This window comes from Phyllostomus discolor, chromosome 6 (assembly GCF_004126475.2).
Source record: "Phyllostomus discolor isolate MPI-MPIP mPhyDis1 chromosome 6, mPhyDis1.pri.v3, whole genome shotgun sequence".
Taxonomy (NCBI): domain Eukaryota; kingdom Metazoa; phylum Chordata; class Mammalia; order Chiroptera; family Phyllostomidae; genus Phyllostomus; species Phyllostomus discolor.
In genome coordinates, this window is record NC_040908.2 from 29,192,855 (window position 1) to 29,213,064 (window position 20,210).

Here is a 20,210-nt window from a genome sequence, read left to right on the forward strand (position 1 = left end):
GAATGAAAATAATGGGGATAGTAATAGCCAACACTTATCTAGTACTCACTGTGTGCCAGGCACTGTCTTAAGCACTTTAATCACTTCATTAATTCCTCCCAACAATCCCGTGAAGCAGATACTGTTGTTAGCTCCACTTATAGATAAGGGCACTGAGGCACAGAGAAGTTAAGTGACTTGTTCATCCAGCTGATAAGTGGTGGAATCAGGATTTGAACCCAGGCTTCTCAGTACATCCTTTTAACCACTTGCACTCCTACCTCAAAGGTGTGTAGCACACAATTCCAGCTTGAAGAGTTGCCAAGGTAGATGGGGAGGCAGGGAGGTGATCAGAGGGCAATTGTGTGTTAGACTGTGGAGCTCAGAGGAAGGGGAGAGGGTTTCAGGAAGTAGCAGAATGTGTGCTGACCTCTGACTGGTGCTGGGAAGAGCAGAATGTGTCTGCCCAATGAGGAGGAAGGGTAGAAGGACACCGAGAGGGCCTAGGTGGCAGAAGTGCACAGTCGGGTTGAACCTTTGAGGTAGGTCTGAGCATGACAGTGAGGGACAGTAGCCAGAGTTGGTACGTGCATGGGAGAAGCTGGTGAGCGCCTCTTCTCAGGGAAGAGTAGATAAACTGCAAGTGCCTTTCTCTCTCCTACATGGGGTGATGTGCTGGGGTGAGTCAGGTAAGGGTGGGAATGGAAAGTGACCCACACAGGGGGCATTGGAGCCTGGGACAGGTGTGGGAATGTGAGTGAGGTCGGGACTACAGAGAAACACCCTGGGGCCAAGACAGGAACTGGGACTCCTCAAGTCCATGCAATATTTCCCAAGTTCTTCTTCAGAGGCTCAAGGGACACTGACTAGTTAATTCACTGGTACCCCAGGAAGAAAGGGTTTAGAGAGCCACACTAGTTAAGAAATTGGACCTAATGGATTAAATATCGATAATGGACTTTTTTAAACTGCAGAACTTCTCAGGGCCTTTAATAAGCTCACCTGCCTGTGATGTGCAAGCCAAGGGAAGAATATAAATACCAAATTTCCCAAACTTGCTGCATTCTTTGAAGCATTGTTGGGCAAAAACGCTATGGCCTCGTTTCTAAATGGTATGGTATAAAGTGTTTTCTCTCTGTATTTTTAAATTTTTGTAAACAAGCTTGTGAGAAGGGCAGAAATTATTGTCCCCATTTAAACACAGGGACACCAAGACTCAGAGAAGTCACATGTGTGTACGTGGCAGAGCCTCACCCAAGCCTGAGTCCCTGAGACCAAGTCTGCCAGTGACAGAGTGGGGTGTGCGGAGCCAGGCTTGGCTTCGCTTTACTGTGGGGACTTACCAGCACAGGGGAGACTGAAGGATGGTGGGGGGGGGGGGTCTCTTCTGCCAGCTTTTGGGTTTGGTTCTGTGACTAACTTTCCACCCTCTGTTAAACCCACATACACTATCCCAAAATGCATGCACGCACGCACATGAGGAAAACAAGTGACTCCCAAAGCCCGTGTGTGGGGTATTTTGGTTCTCTCTCTGTGGGGCTCTTTTTTTTTTATTTATCTTAAAAAGAGGAAGAGAGAGAGAGAGAGAGAGAAACATCGATTGGATGTTTCACTTACTTATGCATTCACTGGTTGATTCTTGTATGTGTCCTGACCGGGAATCGAACCCATAAACTTGGCCTATCAGGATGACTCTCTAACCAACTGAGCTACCCAGCCAGGGCTCTCCACAGAGTTCTTATCACTGTAGGGACTGAGAGCCTATTTTCTGGGATGGGGAGGGGTGTTTGTGTAGATGCCCCTGCAACCCAGGAGGGAGATTCTTACAGCCCCACACCCAGCCTGTTAGACCCCTACAGTCAGTGACTGGAAGCTTCAACAGTTATATAATTTGGGAAATTATGGGGGGAAGGTATGGGGGGGACCCAAACCCCAGCTGAACCCCATTTTATAGGCAGAGGCCCTGCTGTATCTGTGGGGTTTCCTTCTGAAACCCAAAATCCCAGAACGTGGATTTCACTGTAGGGAGTCGGAGGGGAAGGCCCCGCTGGGGATGCCTCTTTCTGGTCTGCTGAGAGTGAAGGGCCAGGAGACACTCCCTGAGAAGGAGCCTCTACCGCCTTTCCTGTCTGGGGAGGCTGCGCCCTGCCACCCACCCAGGGGGGAGGTAATGCTGCTTTCTGTGCATTTGCTTTCAAACTCACATCCGGGTTAGAGTTGGTCAGGATGGAGCAGAGTACGGCTGTTTGTGGTGAGGTTTGTTCGTGTAAAAAGAAAGAGCCCATCCAAGTGGTTAAAGAGAAAGGAAAGAAAACTTGATTATGAAAAAGTTCCAAAACATCCAAAAAGTAGAAGTAGGGACAGTGAATCTCTCGTGCCCACCCGTCAGCAGCATCCTTGTTCGTGAGTTCCCAAACAGTCTGTTTGAGCTATTTCCATCCTCATTTCTCCCTTGTGCCGCGATATTTCTGTGTGGATTATACTTACTAAGTAAGAACTCTTGAAAAGGGGTACTGCCACACCATTACTGCAGCCAGCCTCTCTGGTCTAATGACTGCATTTTACAGCTCGTTTGTCAGAATCAGGATCCAAACAAGGCCACACAATGTGTTTGGTTAATAAGTTGGGCTTCTCTTTTCCCCCCAACATTTTATTATGAAAATTTCAAGCATGTACCAAAGTTGAAAGAATTTCGCAGCTCACCTCCCTGACTCTGATGTTCTTTTCCTGCTCTTGCCATGTCACACCTGCCCCTCTCCCTGTCCACCTTGAAGTCTTTCCTGATCTGTGTTCACTGCCCTCCAACCTTTGCTTTTTAACTGAATAATTTTTTTTTAATAATCTGGGTTCTTTTTTTTTTTAGATTTTTTAAATTTATTTATTTTTAGAGAGGGAAGGGAGGGAGAAAGAGAGAAAGAGAGAAACATCAATGTGCGGTTGCTGGGGGTCATGGCCTGCAACCCAGGCATGTGCCCTGACTGGGAATCGAGCCTGCGACACTTTGGTTCATAGCCTGCATTCAATCCACTGAGCTATGCCAGCCAGGGCTGATCAATTTGTTTTTGAACTGGAGATTGTTCTGGGTGTTTCTTCAGGTGAGTTGGAGGGGATGTTTGAGGCAGGTGGCCTCACACTAGTTTCGGCCTCTCCCTCGTCTGTAGATGGGTGGAAAGTCCCAGCCCTCTGCCGTCCTGTGAGGTGAGCAGCTGGGGAGACTGCTGTGACCCCGTGTGACCCAGCGAGGAAGGGCCTGGTCTGAACTCCAGGCTTGCTGGCTGGACCCAGGTTTCCAAACAGCCAATTGGCAGATTGTGGAGAGGGGAACACCTTTCTGCAAATGGGGGTGCGGGGAGGAGGCAGGCGTCCTTGAAGTGCCTCTCCCTGACCTGGCGCCCTGAGAGAAGCCTGGACAGGGGTGGGCGCAGAGAGGAAGCCAGCTGACGGAGGCCTTCAAAACAAGATGGGTGGGCAGACTGGGTGGCCACTAAGGGGTGGCCTCATTTGGGTCTCTGTCAAGGGCAGGGGGCTGGGCTGGGCACCCAGAGTCTGTGTCACTCAGTCAGGAAGGCCTTCCTCATGCCCCTGGTGGGGGCGGGGAGAGCAGAAGCTGAAACAGTTTACCCAAACTGGGTAGGGGGTAGATTTTGGACAACATGATGATAAAAAAGCAATCTGTTTACCTTTAAAGAAGGACAGGAAAGCCTCTATTCACCTGCATTCTTATTTAACAACTGAAAAATCTAGAACTTTTCATTCCAAAATATCCTTCAGTCCCATAGACTGGCCAGTGGAGAACACTGGGATGCAAAGACCGGGGAAAAGGAGGAGAAAGAATGGCACAGGGAGAAGGAGAATTGAGCAAGGAAGAAAAGAAAGTAGATTCCCAACACCTACTGAGTGTCTGCTAACCCTAACAGAGAGATCGAGTGGGGGGTGAAGAGGACAGAGAAAATCTCTGGTGAAGGACCTGAAGTGTTTACAACATAGTCTGAAGCTCCTACGTATAAAACAGTGAGAGCAATTCTCATTCCTGCCCTTGGAATTACTGTTCGCTTTTAACCCACTGTTTCCAGCGCTTACACTTTCTTCATTTGTCAAGTACCAGAAACTCTGTTCTGCGGGGCATGAAGGGAGACGGACTGTGCTTTGGCTGTCTTGTATTCTTGTCACGGGCTATGGCCCATCGCGTATCTCCATTATTATCCATAAAGTGGGAATAATATCCACCTTTGTGCTGATTAAATGATACTGTATAGTAAAGTACCTGGTACTCAGTAGGCCCTTGACAAATAGTAGTCCCCCTTTCTCTTTTTTCTCCCCTTTCACATTAAAAGGCCCTCTCTCAGTTTACAGCAGTGCTTCTCAACTGACCTGTGAAGGATCCGTTTTATGTTTTTACATTCCCAATCTGATGTGCTCCAGTCCTTTCGTGAGATACACAAACTTCTACCCTTCCAATTTTTCACTGTTCAAGTCAACAGATGTAAAAGCATCTGCCACATTATTACCAACCTTTGTGAATGTGCACTCTAAGTTTCTGCACTTCCCTCCAGCGACTGGGTCGCAGACCCTCACAGACCGACCTGTTCCTGGCCCCGGACCACACTTGGAGCCGCAGGTGTTCAAAGGACACTCCCATCATTTTGAGGAGTGGCGCTGCCCTGGGGAGTATTTCCAGATTGAGGGCTGCCTGGAAGGAAGCTGGCTTCTCTAGGCTGGGAAGGAATGGAGCCAATGAACCGTGGGGAGCTCTGGGTGGGGCGGTTGGCTGGCAGAGGCAGGGCCAGGTGGCAGGAAGGCTCTGCTGCTGTGAACTGGGTGGGGAGCTGGCTGTCCCCAGCCACTGGTGCACTTGAAGGAGGAGGGCGGGGACCAACCCCAGAGCTTGGGAAGGCGTGGTTGGAGCAGGTTCCAAACCCCACCCCTGGTTTTTATAGAGGCAAAACAGGTGAGGGAGAGCGGTTTGCCTAGAGGCCCACCTCTCAGGACTGCTGCTCAGACACCCGCTGCTCAGCATCCCACCCCGGCTTCTTGCTGAGATGAGTGCCTTTCATTCTGGAGTTGATTTCAGCTTTTCTCTGTGAATAGGCAATATGTCCACAGGGCTCAGCCTTCCAAAGGCACCCACTGAAAGTGAAAAGTCTTCCCCTGTTTCCGCCCCCTTTCCCAGTAAACCAATGAGATTCTCAGATGTTTGTGTATCTTTTTCACACACAGAGTCTGGCAGAAATAACGCCATTGAGTGTGGTTGGGAGGGTACGTGAACGTCTCGCATGAGACAGGCAGCAATTTGAACGTTTCACCTAAAATGTCCTATGGTGTGCTTGAGTGTGATATTGTTATGTTACAGAATCACATGCTGATGATTTTGTAATAAAAGATTTTTATATAATAAGAAAGGGGCATTATTTGTGCTGGACCCTGTATTTTTATGGATGCCTAAACACCAGTAGCCTATTATGTCCACCGTTGGACTCTGCTTTCTTATCAATTTATTTTGGAGTTTACGCCATAATAGCATATACTGAGCTTCCTCATCCCTTTTTATGGCAGCGTGGGGTCCCTTTTTATGGGTGTACCATGCTTTGTTTAATCAGCTCCCTGTTGATGGATGTACAAGTTGTCTCTAATTTTCTGCTATTACAAATAATGCTGCAAGAGTGACCTCATATGCAGGTTGCTTTACACGTCTGCAAGGACACACCTAGGAGCAGAATTGCCGGATCAATGGGAATGCACAAAAATAATTTTGATATGTGTTGCTAAATTGCCCTTTGTAGAGGTCCTACCAACTTCTCCCCTACCAGCAATGAATGATAGTTTGAACCCGGTACTTGCCTGGCTATGTCTTCCAAATGTTAGTTTTAGAAATCGTGAGGTGGGTAGAGCAAAGGATTGGCTAAAAGGCTTTGGCATCCTCAGAGCAAATATCTGCTCTGACTATCTTCTGGGATCTGGGCCTTTGGGATGCTCTCTGCACAGAATCTCCCCTGTGGATGGAGTGTCTTCTTCAGAGACATGCTATCTGGGACCAGTGGCTTTGAGTTGTGAGCAAACTGCAGTGGTCCTGAAAGTGAGGAGTCAGTGGCATCCCCAGGCAGGCCTGAGGATGCCTTCCTGGCAGCAGAAAGAGCCCTCTGAGCAGACGGGACTAAGCACACACTCCAGGAGACATTTGGATTTGCACGTGGCTCCCTGAGCCTCCTGGCTTCCTCCTGCGGTAGTGGAGAGGGTCCCATTCACTTGGCACCTGTTTCTTGGGCTCCTATACTGAGTGGTGGGCCTGGGCCTTGCCCTGGTTGAAGGGGGAAGGTCAATGACCCAGTCATATCAACCACAGCCACCTGAGGCCATCATGAAAGCACGCTTGACCTCTGGGGCCTGCACGCTGAACACCCGAATTCCATTTCCACCCAAGTTGCTGTGGGTGGAGCAGGAATACGATGGTCACAAGACTGGAGTTTTCAGTGTGGTAGGGGAGGCAGCAAATTAAACCAAGCAGTATAAATTCACCTGCTGGGTGGTGAGGTCTGCAGCTAAGCTAACATAAAGGGGAGAACTCCAGAAAGTGCCAGTACTAAAGCTCCTCAAGGCCCTTGCTACACAAGTAAATCTGCTTCCCACCTTTGCTCTGCACTTCGTTGCTAGGTTCTCCCCTGGTCACGTTAAATAAAATACCTCCAGAGCGGAGAAGGCCCAATATGGTTACATGGAAATTGGGAGCATGTACAAATGCGTTATTAAACTGCTTCACATTTTCTTCTTCTTTGGCCATTTGGAGAAATTCCTTCTTGGTTTAAGAACTTGTTACCCACAATGGGGCATGGGTGTGACTCTGTCCCTCATTTTAAATTCTGGAATTCTGGGCATTTGTCCCAAGTCCTAGGAACTCTGCCTCCCTAACCACGAAACTACAGAACCCAAAAGGGTGGTTTATGCTGGTACAGTGGTGGAATGCCTGTTTTTTTTTTCTTTAAGGCTGTTTAAGTTTATGGAACTAGTGTCTTTATTGATTTTCTCAAACCTGGGCCCCTAAACCCAACTGCGTGCTGTGGGGAGCGGCGGTTGGGTCAGTACAGGGACAGGTACCAGTTTCCACATTTGCCAAGTTCAAGGGATCACTGCCCCATTTTTCAGATGACTTTGGAAAACTGCTCCTGGCGGAGGCCCTCCTGGAACAGTATTTGAAGGAGAATAATGCCAAGATAAAAGACTCTATCCCTTTGCTGGAAAAGAATGAGCCGAAGATGAATGAAGCCAGAAACTATCTGAGCGGAGTCCTCAACCGTGGGAGGCTGTCGGTAAGTTGTCAGACCCTCCAGGCCTGCGGTCCCCTTTCTTCTGCCTGCTGTCTGCCGTCAGTGTCCCTGGGTCATTCGGTCACCTGAACAGCAAGTGTCTCTTAGGGCTGTCCTGGTGCTGTTTAGGACAGTAGCCACTAGCCACATGTACACTTGAAATCTGGCTACTCCACACTGAGATGTGCTATAAGTATAAAACATACACTGGATTTTGAAGACTTAGTACAAAACAAATAATGTAAAAGATCATTAATTCTTTACATTGGTTACATGTTCAGATGATAATATTTTGGATAATTGGGTTAAAGTGTTATTACAAACTAATTTTACCTATTTGTACCTTTTTTAATGTGACTAGAACATTTTCTAAGAAAATTTAGACTACACATGTGGCTTAAGTTATATTTCCATTAGACAGCGCTTGGTTGACCTAGTGTGTGCCTGGTCCTGTGTGCTCCTTGGGGGTCTCAGGGGAAGAAAACCTTAGTGAGTCCAAGGTCTAGTTGGAAACAGGCAAACATGCAGAGCTGGCCAGTGACAGAAGAGCTTAGTAACAGGGCAAGCCAGTTTAAATCCAAGTGCGTTTATTGAGCACCTACTATACTGTATGCCAGGAGCTGAGGGGAGGTATAGAGGGAAGTACAATCACAGCTTTCTCTAGACCTTCACTGCTCAAAGCACTGTCTGCCCACCTAGAGATTGGGCATGATCTGGAGGCTGGTTAGGAACGCAAAATCTGATTTAGAATCTGCATTTAACAAACTCTATAGTACATTAAACTTTGAGATGAACAGATTACAGTGCATGCTGAGCTATAGTAGAGGTATTGGTATGCCATTAGAGACCCAAAGAAGATGTGATTTTTCAAGAGATGTTCTAAAGTCATATATTTATTGACCTGAACATTTGATTGCAACCAGCTGAGTACAAGGCATTGTGTTACGTACTTCGAGAGCCATAAAGACGAGTACAGATGGACCCTGTTCTCTGGGAGGTTGCAGGTCTCCTGGAAGATAAGTCCTATCAGCATGTCGTCCAATGTGGCCTGTGATATGTGACGTATGCCACAGACATAGTGTCCGTGCAGAGGCAAGTCTGAGGGGAACACTCCTTAGGGTGAGGCAGGAGTCGCCTCGGGAATGGTAGTACTAGAGTTGGACCCTTGGGGGAGAGCTGGACCTTGAAGGGCAAGGGCGACAGACACACAGAGGTAGGGCAGGGCATTCCAAGCTCAGGAAGCTGTGTGTAATCTACGAGCTCCTCTTCCAAGAATTTCACTAAAATATGTCCGTTAGCAAGAGTGAAAGGGAGTGGTGGGGATTAGGGAGTAGAAGTGCACTGAGGCCAGAGAGCGGGGACTGGAACACCAACCACTCTGAGGAACGTCTGGCTTTTTCTGTAAGCCGTGCAGGGAGGGTGTCCTGGAAGGTTAAGGTTACTGCCTTTAGACTCCTCGGCAAGAATTATTGTAGCTCTGGGAGACTTTGTATCAGATTAAAATAGCCGCTTGACCCTGAGCTTGTCCCTTGACCTTTTGGGCCCTCCAGCTCCTCATCTGCCAATCAAAGGGATTGAACTTGATCAGTGGGTCCTAAGGTTTTCCCACTAAGACCCCTTTTAATTTTTTTCTTTCCAGTGAACTCCATGAATATTTTTAAATTGTTTTAAAAATAAAGATGACTCTGGCTTATTGTAAAAAGTTCACTACACAAACAAGTAGTTTGAATAATAAGTCAAAGTCCTTGTATGCCAGCCCGGCTCCCACACTCATCCCCACCCCCAACGAGAAGCACTGGTCCCCACTGGGTGTGTGACCCACACTCCTTCCTCTGTTTTTAACAAACACACATGCACACATATAAAGCTTTCTCTTCTTATTAGAATCACAGGATACATATTTGGCAGGCTGTGCTTTTGCACGAGAACTTTCACCTGGAGGTTTCTCCATGCCAACGCCTCGTTCTTTGTATTGGCCAAACAGTATACACATGTATTGTGAAAATTGTTTTGTCTGTCACATCCCATTTATTAAATACAAATTTGACCATGCTTTATTCATCAAAGACATACATAGGCACCGATAACATTGAGAAAGTCCCTGTTTTCCAGGCCAAAGCCAAAAAAACTTAATGCTGAACAGGCAAAATAAAACATTAAAGTGTATGGGATTCTCCACCTTACCCCAAAGGCCAGGGTGTGGCTGGAGGGGGGATGACCTTTCCTGGCATCACATGAAACCCCAGGTGGAGTCCCATCTGTCCTGAGTATCCGATGGGATGAGGAGAACGGAGAAGCGGGTCCTGAGGCACCCCCTCAGGGTAACTTGAGACCCACTCTCCGTGACCTCTAAGATCCTGTCCAGCTCAGCTCTGTGGACTTCCTGAAAACGAACCATTCGTCAGAACATGTCATCCAGTGAGCCCAGGCATCGCGCCATCTCCTGGTTGCCTTGTAGTGACCCTCTCGGTGGTGCTTCCTCGTATCCCCATTTTCCAGGGGACGAGACCGGGGCCCAGGACAGGCTGGTCCCTCAGCCGAGGGCCGGAGTCGAGGGTCCAGGACCTGAGCACAGGCCTGTTTGTGTCCACACCTCGAGTTCTCGAGCTCTTGGCTACTTTTCGGAGCTGTGTCCGTAAGTCCTGCCATGGAGATAGAACAGTGATGGGGGACTCGGATTGAGGTAGTGACGATGGTGACACTCCTGCCCTCACCGGTCCCACTCTGCCTCTGTGAAGTATTTCCTCCTCTGTTTTCCCCCAACCTGGGGACTCACACGTGGTCGTTCTCCCCTTTTGATTGACAGAGACACCGAGACACAAAGGCTAGGCGACACGCCCGCTCCCCAGCAGAGGGACTGTTGCCCAGACCCAGAGACTTCCTGCACGGCATCCTTGCCCGGGGCCAGGGCCCTGTGGTTCCCTGACCACCACTGGATTGACAGGCCAAGAACGTTTCAGATTCAAAGGCATGGGTCCCACAGCATGTAGCCAACTTTCAGTTCTGCCAGATATGGGCATTAAAAATATAACAGCAGCACTGTACCATTTTCTATCAGCATCACTCCCTAAAAGAGAATACATCTCAACACCAAAAAAAAAAAAGACAAATGTGCTTTCAGAAGTGATGGCAGCTTTTTAAGTGGCACAGATTCAGCTTTATGGGACATGCCCCACAGGGCCCTTCATTTCTCCCGGCGAGGCAGAAGCTCTGTTGTGAGCTGTGGTTGGTTTGCCGGGAACCACAGAGCTCCACCCTGTCATCACCTTGCACCCCGAAACTTGTCGCTCTGAGCTCAGCTGCCCTTTTCCCTGTTTATGGTAGAACCGGATGATAATAATTACTCATGCCCTGTATTTATCATGCTTCTTTCTAAAGAAAAGTTCAAAGCTCTTTTCTGGACTTTGCCCTATTCATGCTCTTGGCATTGCTGCGAGGGAAGGGGAGGGGAGGGTGGGTGTTCGGGTGTCGCCCTCACAGTGGGGAAACGAGGCCGAGCAGGGAGGGAATGTGCCTGCGGCTTGAGACCAAGTGCAGAGAATAGCAGAGGTGTTGCCCGACTTGGAGGGACCGTGGGCAGCGTGCCCTGGGGGGGTGTGACCTGTGGCCCTGGCCCAGGGAGTGGGTGGCCTACTGGGGAGACTAGCACATGCCCTTGAACAATTCAGCCTCTGAGAGTTGATCAATAGTCAGCAGGTCAGGCTTGCAGGAGCCAAACGGGTCTGTTTGGTAGAGGCATTGTAGGAATTTAGCAGAGGGGCGCTCCCTGGTAGTCAGGGACACTTCCAGGAGGAGGTGGGCCTGAGTGAAGTCCCAAAGGATGGAAAAGAATCTGTATAGCTTGAGGGAAAGGGGAGACTGTTCCAGATAGGGGGCCTGTGTGAGCAAAGGCAAAGGTAGGACGTGTATTCACAAAAACCAAAAAGACCGTGAGGAAGGAGAATTTGGCTGTGCCACACTCCATTTCTCTTAGTTGGCTTCTGAGAGGGCAAGAGATCACGGGGAGTGTGGAGGCTTCCCCTGGGGTCTGTCTGTCACCAGGGTCTGATCTCCCCCCACGGAGTCAGAGGAAGCACCTCCCCTCGTGACAGAGGCTGGCGTGGGGACCAGCATGACACCTCCAGGGAGCTTTGTGGACAGCACCGATGCCGTGTGGTGGGGACGGTGCCCAGAGCCTGGCCGAAGGGGAGGTGGGCCTGCAGAGCACAGAGGCGAAGACGGCAGACCAGAGCAAGCAGCCTTGAAAGGTGGTGATCTTGTCCAAGGCCACGTAACTCTCGGGCAAGGCCAATCAGACGTCCTCGGGGCCCGAGCGTCCTGGTGTGGGGTAAAGATCTGGGCACAAGCGACACCTGAAAAAGTAGGGCAAAGAGAACAGGTTTGAATTTAGGCCCTTGATTGGGCACTTTGCTTACCTGCTTCTGACAGAATGGGACTGTGGCCCAGCAGGCCTTCCCTCTCCTCTCTCCTGGCCCGCACTGCCGACGTGGCCGCTCTGCCCCCGGAGGTCCTGCTTTTGTGTGGGGGCTTCAGCGTGGGCTCTTTCCAAGGTTTTCACCCGTTGTGTATTTGTGTGTGTGTACCCCCCAAATGATATCAGGTCCCAAAGAACTTGGCCTGATATCGTTTGGGGGTGGGTGTACGTATATATACGAACAAGTGCCTGAACTCCTGAGTGCCAGCCTTGGGCAGAAGCCACTGGGGGCTGCAGGAGAGAAGACGGGGCCCAGTCTGCAAGCTGCCTGCAGCGTAGCTGGGTGCATAAGACACACACGTGAAAGGGCTGGGGACTCATGAGAATTTCAGTAAGTGGGCCACGGACTGCAGGTATGGAGAGAAGGGAGTCCTCAGCATGTGCTCGAGGGTCGGGGAAGGCTTTCTGGAGGAGGAGGTTTCTGAGCAGGGTCTTAGGCGAATTGTCGTGGCACAGTGAGAGGGTGTTCATGCTACCTGGTGGGGGTGGCAGCAGGGACCTCGGGCAGGAGCCTACTGATGTGGCCCTTGTCCTTCCAGCCACGGTACCTGTGTGAGGCCATGCTGATCCTGGGCAAGCTGCATTATGTGGAGGGCTCCTACCGAGAGGCCATCAGCATGTATGCGCGGGCCGGGATCGATGACATGTCCATGGACACCAAGCCCCTGTATCAGATGCGGCTGCTGGCGGAGGCCTTTGTCGTCAAAGGTAGGTGTGGGTGCCGGCTGGGGCTCCCCAGCCCCACGCCCAGCACATTACACCCAGGCCCCCCTGTGCTGGGAGCAGACAGCACCTGTAGGGCAGCAGCAGATGCTGGGGTGAGGGTGAGCCTGCTATGCCGATGTCCAAGATACGTCACCCCTGGTAGTACCCAGGCGCTGACCAGCCAGGTGGACACCAGTGGTGACCGGGCATCCCGGCTGCCGACGGGCACCAGGCTGGATGCCAGAGGACTCAGGTTCTCACCCTGGCTCTGTCGATAACTAGCTGCCCACTGTATGCCTTTGGGCGAATTACCTCTTCACCTTGCGTAGCCGCAGCTGACGTATTTGGAAGACAGGGTTGTGATACCTGCCCTCACCTGGTTACCATGACCAAGAGGAATCAGTTGTGTAACCAGGTCGAGAAAGGCTTGAACAATGTGCCATCCCTTGTCAGGCTGGTGCTGGTGGCTAACACTGACTACACATCTGGGGCCTGATGGTATAGAGTGGTCCGTCACTTCCTAGGCTTGTTGGGCACCCCCTGTGAGCAGCCCAGGGACATGGTACCAGGATCCAGTGATGGGCAGGGCAGAACCAGTTACTGGGGCGACAGGTGCTGGGGTGGAGACCCAGGCACACAGGGTCAGTGATGTAGGGATTTCCTGGTATAGGAGGCTGCCAGTGACCCGACTGGGGTAACAGTGGCATTGAGCTGGCTCCTGAAGGTGTTTTGCGTTAGTAAAAGCCCTACGTCCACTTCTTGCTTCAGGTCCCTCCTCCTTGGATTCAAATCCCTGGGACACAGAGCCCGAGGCGTGGCCCCTGATGGCAGTGAGGTTCCGAGAGCCCTTCTGCCATCATCTGCCATCATCTACCATCACGATTCCTCAGGAATTGTGAATGTTTGATCATCTCTCTATTTCAGCACAAACCAACCCCCAGAGAAAAATCTAGAAGTGTGTGTAGACCTGTGGGGATTTGGTGTCTGGCATTGGCAGAGCATTTGTCACCCTCTTTCCATCACGGAGAGGGACGTTCTCCCCATCTCGTATGTGGGGAAACTGAGGCTCAGAGAAGCTACATACCTTATTCAAAGTTACCGAAAGATGTGAGCTGGAGCCAGGACAGGAGCCTCCACTCTGTGACGCTGGCCTTGGAATATGAGTCCCCAACCCCATTCCTCTGTCTCCCTTGGACACCTGTGCAGGGCGCAGCCTCCTTGTCCCTGTTTGTCCACTGCTGGGGCCCTGGGGCCCTTTCCCCAGGGAGAGACCGTTCTCGCCATCCCAGGAAATCCGCCGAGCATGTCACCCTGGACAGACCCAGCACCAGCCTGTGGAGGGGCAGGTGCCCATCTGGGGCGGTCCGGCCTGTGGGCTCTTCTCCCTTTGCGCTCTCGTCCTCTCCTCTGGGCTCCTGGCACAGGCCCGTCTTGGGGGTGGGCTTCATGTGGTGTTTGGCTCTTTCAGGCCTCTTGGAAACCACTTCTGCCTCAGACTTCCTGAACCTAACACCTTTCCTTGGGGGTCCTTTCCAGCACTTCTCTTCCTGTAGAGCTGGCTCGGTGCCTACTGCTCCCTGTCTCCTGCTCTCTACTCTTTCCAGCACTCCTCCAGCTTCTTGGTGGTCAGAGGTGCTGCCGGGGAGGTAAGGAGCCGGGCGTGGGCTGCTCGGTCTTGCGCTGCGCCAGGTCCCCGCCCCTCACTGACTGCACGTGACCTCCCACTTGCCTGCTTCCTCTCTGCCTGTCCTCCCTGTCCTGTTGCAGTGACTGTGCCCTGCTGCTTGGCATGCTGAGGTTCCCCTGACCCTGCGTGTGCTTGAGACCATGCATGCCGCCTCCAGATATGCACAATGTTGATTTCCCTAGGTTTGGGGGGACCCAATGGGTCTCCCCACACAGAGACTAGGGGACGGTTATGGCTGGTTGTTGGTCCTGACTCCATTTATGAGCAGGAGGGTTGTATTAGTCAGTTTTATTTTTCTCAGTTCTGGAGGCTGGGAAGTTCAAGATCAAGATACCAGTAGGGGCAGTGTATGTGAGGGCCATCTCCTTCCTTGGGTTGCAGATGGCTGCCTTCTCACTGTGTCCTCACACGGCCTTGCCTGGATGTGTGGGCATGGGAAGATCCCTTTCTCTCTTCCTCTTCTTATAAAGCTGCTAATTCCATCACAAGGCCCCTCCCTGGTGACCTCATCTAACCCTAATCGCCTCCCAGAGGCACCATCTCCAAATACCGATTCACTGGGGGTTAGGGCTATGATGTATGAATGGTGGGGGCTGGGGGGGGGGGCAGAGAAAGGATAGTGGCAGCAGGAGCCCACAGAGTTCACAGGGCGATAATACTTTCTCAGCCCTCACTCCATGCAGGTGTGCCCTCATTACATCCACATGGAACCCCCTGAGTGGGTGTTCTCTTCATTCCTATCTTACGGGCGAGGAGCTATGGTCAAAGAGGTGGAGGGGCTCGTGTGGATTTCAAGAGACGTGGCAGGGCCAGGACTTGTACTGTGCAGCCAGAGCTCCCAAACAGCCGTGGTCAGAATTCTAGACTGAGAGGAATCACAGAAATGATCTAGGCCAATGCCTCCCACTGTAGATGAGAAACCGAGGCTGACGAAAGTGAAGCGACTTACCCAGGACGTCAGGTAGCTGACGTTTGCACTGGAATGCTCCACCCCAGGCAGCTTCTTTGTTGCAGGCTCTGCCAGGCCCCAGGTGCCTGCCTCGCCTGCTCCCGAGCACTCTGCCCAGCCAGGCCCTTACACCACAGCTTATTTGCCACTCTGCATGGGATTCTGCTCTGTGGTTCCGTCTGGTTCCGTGCAGTGAGCAAGGAGTTCTTAGGCACAGCCGGCTGGAAGACCAGGTGTGTGACCTGGGGGAGCTGAGCAGCCAGGCCTGGAGACTCAGTGGTGACACCGAGCAGGCATCTCTGTTGTGGAGTTCCTGCTCTTGTTGAGGGGTAGGGAACAGGCTCTGCAGTTCTTCCCCTCAACCCTCCCCAACCCCCAAAACATAAAAACTCTCAACTCACCTGCTTTTGCCTTTAGTGCAGAGGGCTTGGTAGGGTGGCCCTCTGAGACCTCCCTCACAGACTTAGCCTTCCTCTGATGTGGGAGGGGCCAGGGCGGGGCATGGATTGGACCACAAGGTGCCTCCTGACTCTCTGGGAGGGTATTAGACACTGACATGGAGACAGGGAGAAGGGGGCAGTGCTAGCAGCCTTGAGTTTCTCTTGCCTGAAACGCAGAGCTGGTACGTGCATGTTTGTATGCACTGGATGGAGGGGTCCCTGACCTCCCTTCTGTCCGGGGAAGAGTGTTACTGTCCATGCCATACTTGTTCAGAAACAACGTCAAAACCAAACAGAGTTTTCACTAAGATAGAAAAATGAAACAGCTTCATGGGAAGACCTGTCATTCCCTGTTCGAGTGATTTGTGCCCAGCCCCCAGCACTCCCTGTCCCCAGGGTTATAGTCACACCTGTGCTCGGACCGACCTGGTCCTGCCAGGAGTAGAGAACTGGATTTTAGGGCCTCCGAGTGGCACCCGGCAGGTGGGCGGGGCTCCGTCAGAGCCTCTGGCTTTGGAGGAAGAACTGCCTCTTCCCAGGCCCTGCTTCAGCCAGGTTCACTCGTCTGCCACTCCATAATGGGCCTGTCCCGTGGCCAGCTGCTCCCAAGTCACCTGTCTGCCCTGGGCAGAGCCAAGGGCGCTCTCTGTGCTGTCAGAATCCCCTGTTCAGTCCTTCATTCCCCGAGTGTCCTTTTCCTGAGCCCCTCTGGTGTACCTGACTTCAGTGGTGAGCCCAGAAGTGGGCTGTGGACCCTTCCTTCTGGAACCTGAGGGTCTGATGGGGGAGGGGGGCAGCACTATGGCATGGGCACCCCCCAGGAGTTTGATGGAAATGCAGACTCTCAGGTCCCACCCCCAGACGTTTTGGATCAAAACCTGCATATCACCTGCATTTCCCAGTGAGGTGAATGCGCTTTCCAGTTTGAGAAACACTGCCCTGGAACTCTTGTTTAATAAATATTTGTTGACTGGCGAATTCACCTTCAGCTCATCTCTGTAGGATGGGAGTAGTTGTTCCGCCTACTCTACGGATGAAGATACTGAGGCACGTCCGGTCGTGCTGCCCGTGTGTAGCAGAGCTTGGACTGGTGGCCAGGTGGTTGTCTCCCCAGCTTGTGTCCTGCCTGTGACAGAGGAACCCACCAGAGGGTGATGAGGAGCAGTTATAGGTACCTCCCAGATGGGTTCGTGCAGGCAAGGAAGATGCAGGAGGTACAGGAACGCAGAGAAAGAGAGGTTCCTGGTGCTTAGTGCAGAGCCTGGGGGCGGGCCAGGCAGGGCAGTGCATTTGCGCACCATTGCTCTGTCCCTGAGGGTAACCGAGAAGGGGCCCTCACTGGACCCTGTAGAAAAAGGGGACTCAAGCATCTCCCCGCCTCCTCCAGCCCCCACTCTCCCATGGGTCTGCTTAGTGCAGAAGCTGCTCAAGGCTCTGGTGTCCATGGGCAAGTTGTCTAGAAAATTTGCTTTTATATGCCAGCATCAGTCACCTTGATTCAGAATGGGGAGCCTGCCCCCTCCTACCCTATTCCCCTGGCCCTGCAGGAGCCCCACTGTGACTTCGGCCAGCCCTCTGCCCCCAGACCAGGCATGTCAGCCCAGGGGACAGCCCTGGGGAATAGGGCTCCTCACCCGTTCCAAGTGCAGAAGATAGAGGGGGCAGCCCAACACCATTTTGGTTTGTTGCGGGGGAACACTTCCATTTACTTTGTATTAAAAGAAACTACCTAGCCCTGACTGGTATGGCTCAGTGGGTTGGGCATCGTCCCACAAACTGAAAGGTCTCTGGTTCGATTCTCGGTCAGGGCACATGCCTGGGTTGCAGGCCAGGTCCCTGGTTGGGGAGTGTGTGAGAGGCAACCAATCGATGTTTCTCTCATTCATTAATGCTTCTCTCCCTTTCTTTCTCCTTCCCTTCCCCTCTCTCTAAAAATAAATAAATAAAATCTTTAGAAAAACCAATCCAGGATAATTGGGTTTCGAGGCTCTTCTCAGAAGGCCTGAGTGCTGTCCGCTCTCACGAAGCCCGAGGCAGAACCTGCGTGTTTGACTTTGTGTGCTCGTGGCTGTCCGCCCCGTCTTGCCACTGAACTCGGAGCCCCACGAGGACGGTGGTCGTTTCTTCGGCACCCCCAGTTTCCTCTCCCTCCTTGCCCTCCTGAAGCCCCATACTCCAGCCCAGTGAGGTCTGCTGCTAGTGCACAGCATGGTCCACAAAGTTCTGCTCCTTCACCGCTTTGGAGCCACTGTCCTCGCATGTAGAAAGCCCGACATTCCCTTGGACACAGCTCAGTGCCTCCGCCGTCCCTTGGTGGTTCAGCCCACAGCGTTCTCTCCCCGCTGCAGTCTCACTGGACCTTGGCCCGGAGTGTCTCCCCAGTCACAGGTCAGTCAGCATGCTCCTCCTGCTGGGGGCCTAGCCTTTTATAGTTGAGCCCTTTGAGGTCCCTAGTCCAGCTGCCACAGGAGAGAGTAAAATTTGCCAGGGAAGTAGAATTCAGCAAGTGTCTACCAGGGACACCGAGATGAGCACTTCAAGTCGCTCCCCGTGACGGGGGCAGGCAGGTGAGCAGAGCCTGCAGCTGGTGTGAAGTGGCTCTGGGACAGCAGCTGCGCAGGGGGAGGGGCTGAGTGCAGAGGCAGCACCGATGAGTCACAAGCTCCCTGGTGCCACCCTTTCCTGCGCAGGCTCTGCACCGGTAGGCCACCGTGCCAGTGCAGTGGACACGCGAACGCCCCACAGACGACCGGTCTGCAGCTCGTTACCGTGGCCTGCTAGGGCAGGACAGGGGCCTGCCGCCTGACTTTGGCGCCCTGGCCATGTGGCTGCCCCTAGTTCTGCGCTGTGGGGAGCTCTGCCTTGACACCTGAGGGGGGCATTTGTGAGTCCCCTCTGGGGCTGCAGTTCCTCGGCAGCCCACTTCCGAACACACCTGGGGATGGCCCTGTGGGTTGAGGTCTGGGGTCTGTCTGCCTCTGCAGCTCCCTGGAGCTCCCCAGTGATATGCCTTTGGGCATTTGGCATTGGATCATCTCCGTGATGAGAAACTAGAGCCAAAGACTGTGTTGACCCAGGGTTCTTGGATCTCGATCCAGGCCTAGAAGTTTCTTTCTCTCAGCAGCAGACCCCAGACTCTTGTCAGTGCCCCCAGCCCTCAGCGTGATGGGCAAACCGTCGGCTAGGCCGGGGTACGCACGCCCCTGGCCCCTCAGGTTGTGCAGCAGCCGGTGAGAACCGCGGGAGCAGAGAGTGTCCGGCCCTGATTCTGACTTGTCCCTCGGCTACGCCGAATTGTCGTCCACAGGGAGAAAGGGACCCTTAGCAAAGCTGCATCATTCAGAGGGGCTACCAGGAGTAAAGCTTGTCCACTTTCATGGGCCCCACAGAAATACCCAACATAGCTAATGCCCTGGGATGTTTCACCAGGTGCCCTAAAGCTCCAGCTTCCATGGCCCAAGGTCCCACCTCAAGACAAACTAGGCTGCATTTTAACTGGTGCTGCTGTGCTGTATCTGGAATTCCAGTTTCGTATCCGGGAGATGGCAAAGTCCTCACTCCCAAACCTGACCTCCACTCAGCCAGTCCTATACTCTAGAAACTGTCCCCTCTGACATTACACTTCTGGGGTCAGTTTCCATATCACCAGACTTATGGTTGTAATGACAAAAGTGCAACTCCAACTATCTGGAAAAGCAACAACCAAAGGGGGAGAGACCAGAAATTGACATGCTCCTGTAACTATTGAGTCTTTGGGGTAGGAGGCATCAGGCATGGCTGGGTCCAGAGGCTGTGTGTTGAGGGCTTTCTCCGCAGCTTCAGGTTTACATGGTCCTGCAGCACAGCACTCAGCCTGGGACTGCTGCCTCGGGGCTCGGTCCCCTGGGCCTGGCTTGGTCTCCTGCCCACCCTGGAATAGGTTACAGTGGCCTGCGGCTCGGCTGCTAGGTGGGTGTCAAGGTAGGATTTCCTCTCCTGAATCTTGTGGACCAAGGTTGAGGGATGGCTCCTCATAGGAAAATTGAGGTGCTGCTACCAGAGTAGGGGAAAGGTTTGGGGAGCAGAACCTCAGGGCCGAGGCAGAACTGGCTCACCTCAGGTTACACCGGTAGTAACGAGGTCAGGATCTGAACTCGGCTCGCTCTGGCTCCGGCTCTGGGCTCATCCAGGGAGTAGTGGTTTGATCAGACCCCCGAGTTGCAGAGAGGGAAGTGAGCGAGACACAGTGAGTGTGGAGCCTTCCTGGGTGGGCTGGGAGGTGAGCCTGACCTTAAGGAAGGATCACCTGCAGATGAGTGTGAGGGGTGCCTTCCGGTAGAGTCCAAAGGGAAGCGGAGGTGACTTGTTTAAAGGTGGGGTGTAATCACACCTTCCTGGGACTAAGAGGGAGCACGTGTAGGAGTGAATGGGGCATAAGGGGCACAGAAAGCCCAGCAGTACTGCTCAGGGTGCCCCTCTCTGCCAGTGTTCTAGAACTTCGGCCCCAGCTACCCCACCGTGACTGGTGTGGCCCAGCCTGTTTCACCTAAAATAGGGCCACCCTGTTAGTCAGCACTGTGAGGGGTCTGTCTGGGGCAGAGGGGTCTGGGCCCTAGACCCCAGGACTAGGCCTTTGTGGGTACAGGGCGACAGGCTGTCCTCTTTTCTGTTGGTCTGAGCTCTAAGGGGTATGCCCAGC

The 20,210-nt window shown here is 52.5% G+C and overlaps 1 protein-coding gene across 2 annotated transcripts in view; it reads left to right on the forward strand.

Annotated features, from left to right (window-relative positions):
• The window catches only part of TTC7A (tetratricopeptide repeat domain 7A), a 112,957-nt gene that overhangs the window by 1,314 nt on the left and 91,433 nt on the right, over nucleotides 1-20,210 (forward strand). The window contains exons 2-3 of one of the 2 annotated variants that reach the window (XM_028515504.2): nucleotides 7,117-7,280; nucleotides 12,291-12,459. In XM_028515504.2, coding sequence (XP_028371305.1) covers nucleotides 7,117-7,280; nucleotides 12,291-12,459 — 333 coding nt within the window. Of the gene's footprint in view, nucleotides 1-7,116; nucleotides 7,281-12,290; nucleotides 12,460-14,009; nucleotides 14,103-20,210 lie in introns of those variants that run through there. The other variant, XM_036027929.1, reaches the window with a different exon arrangement.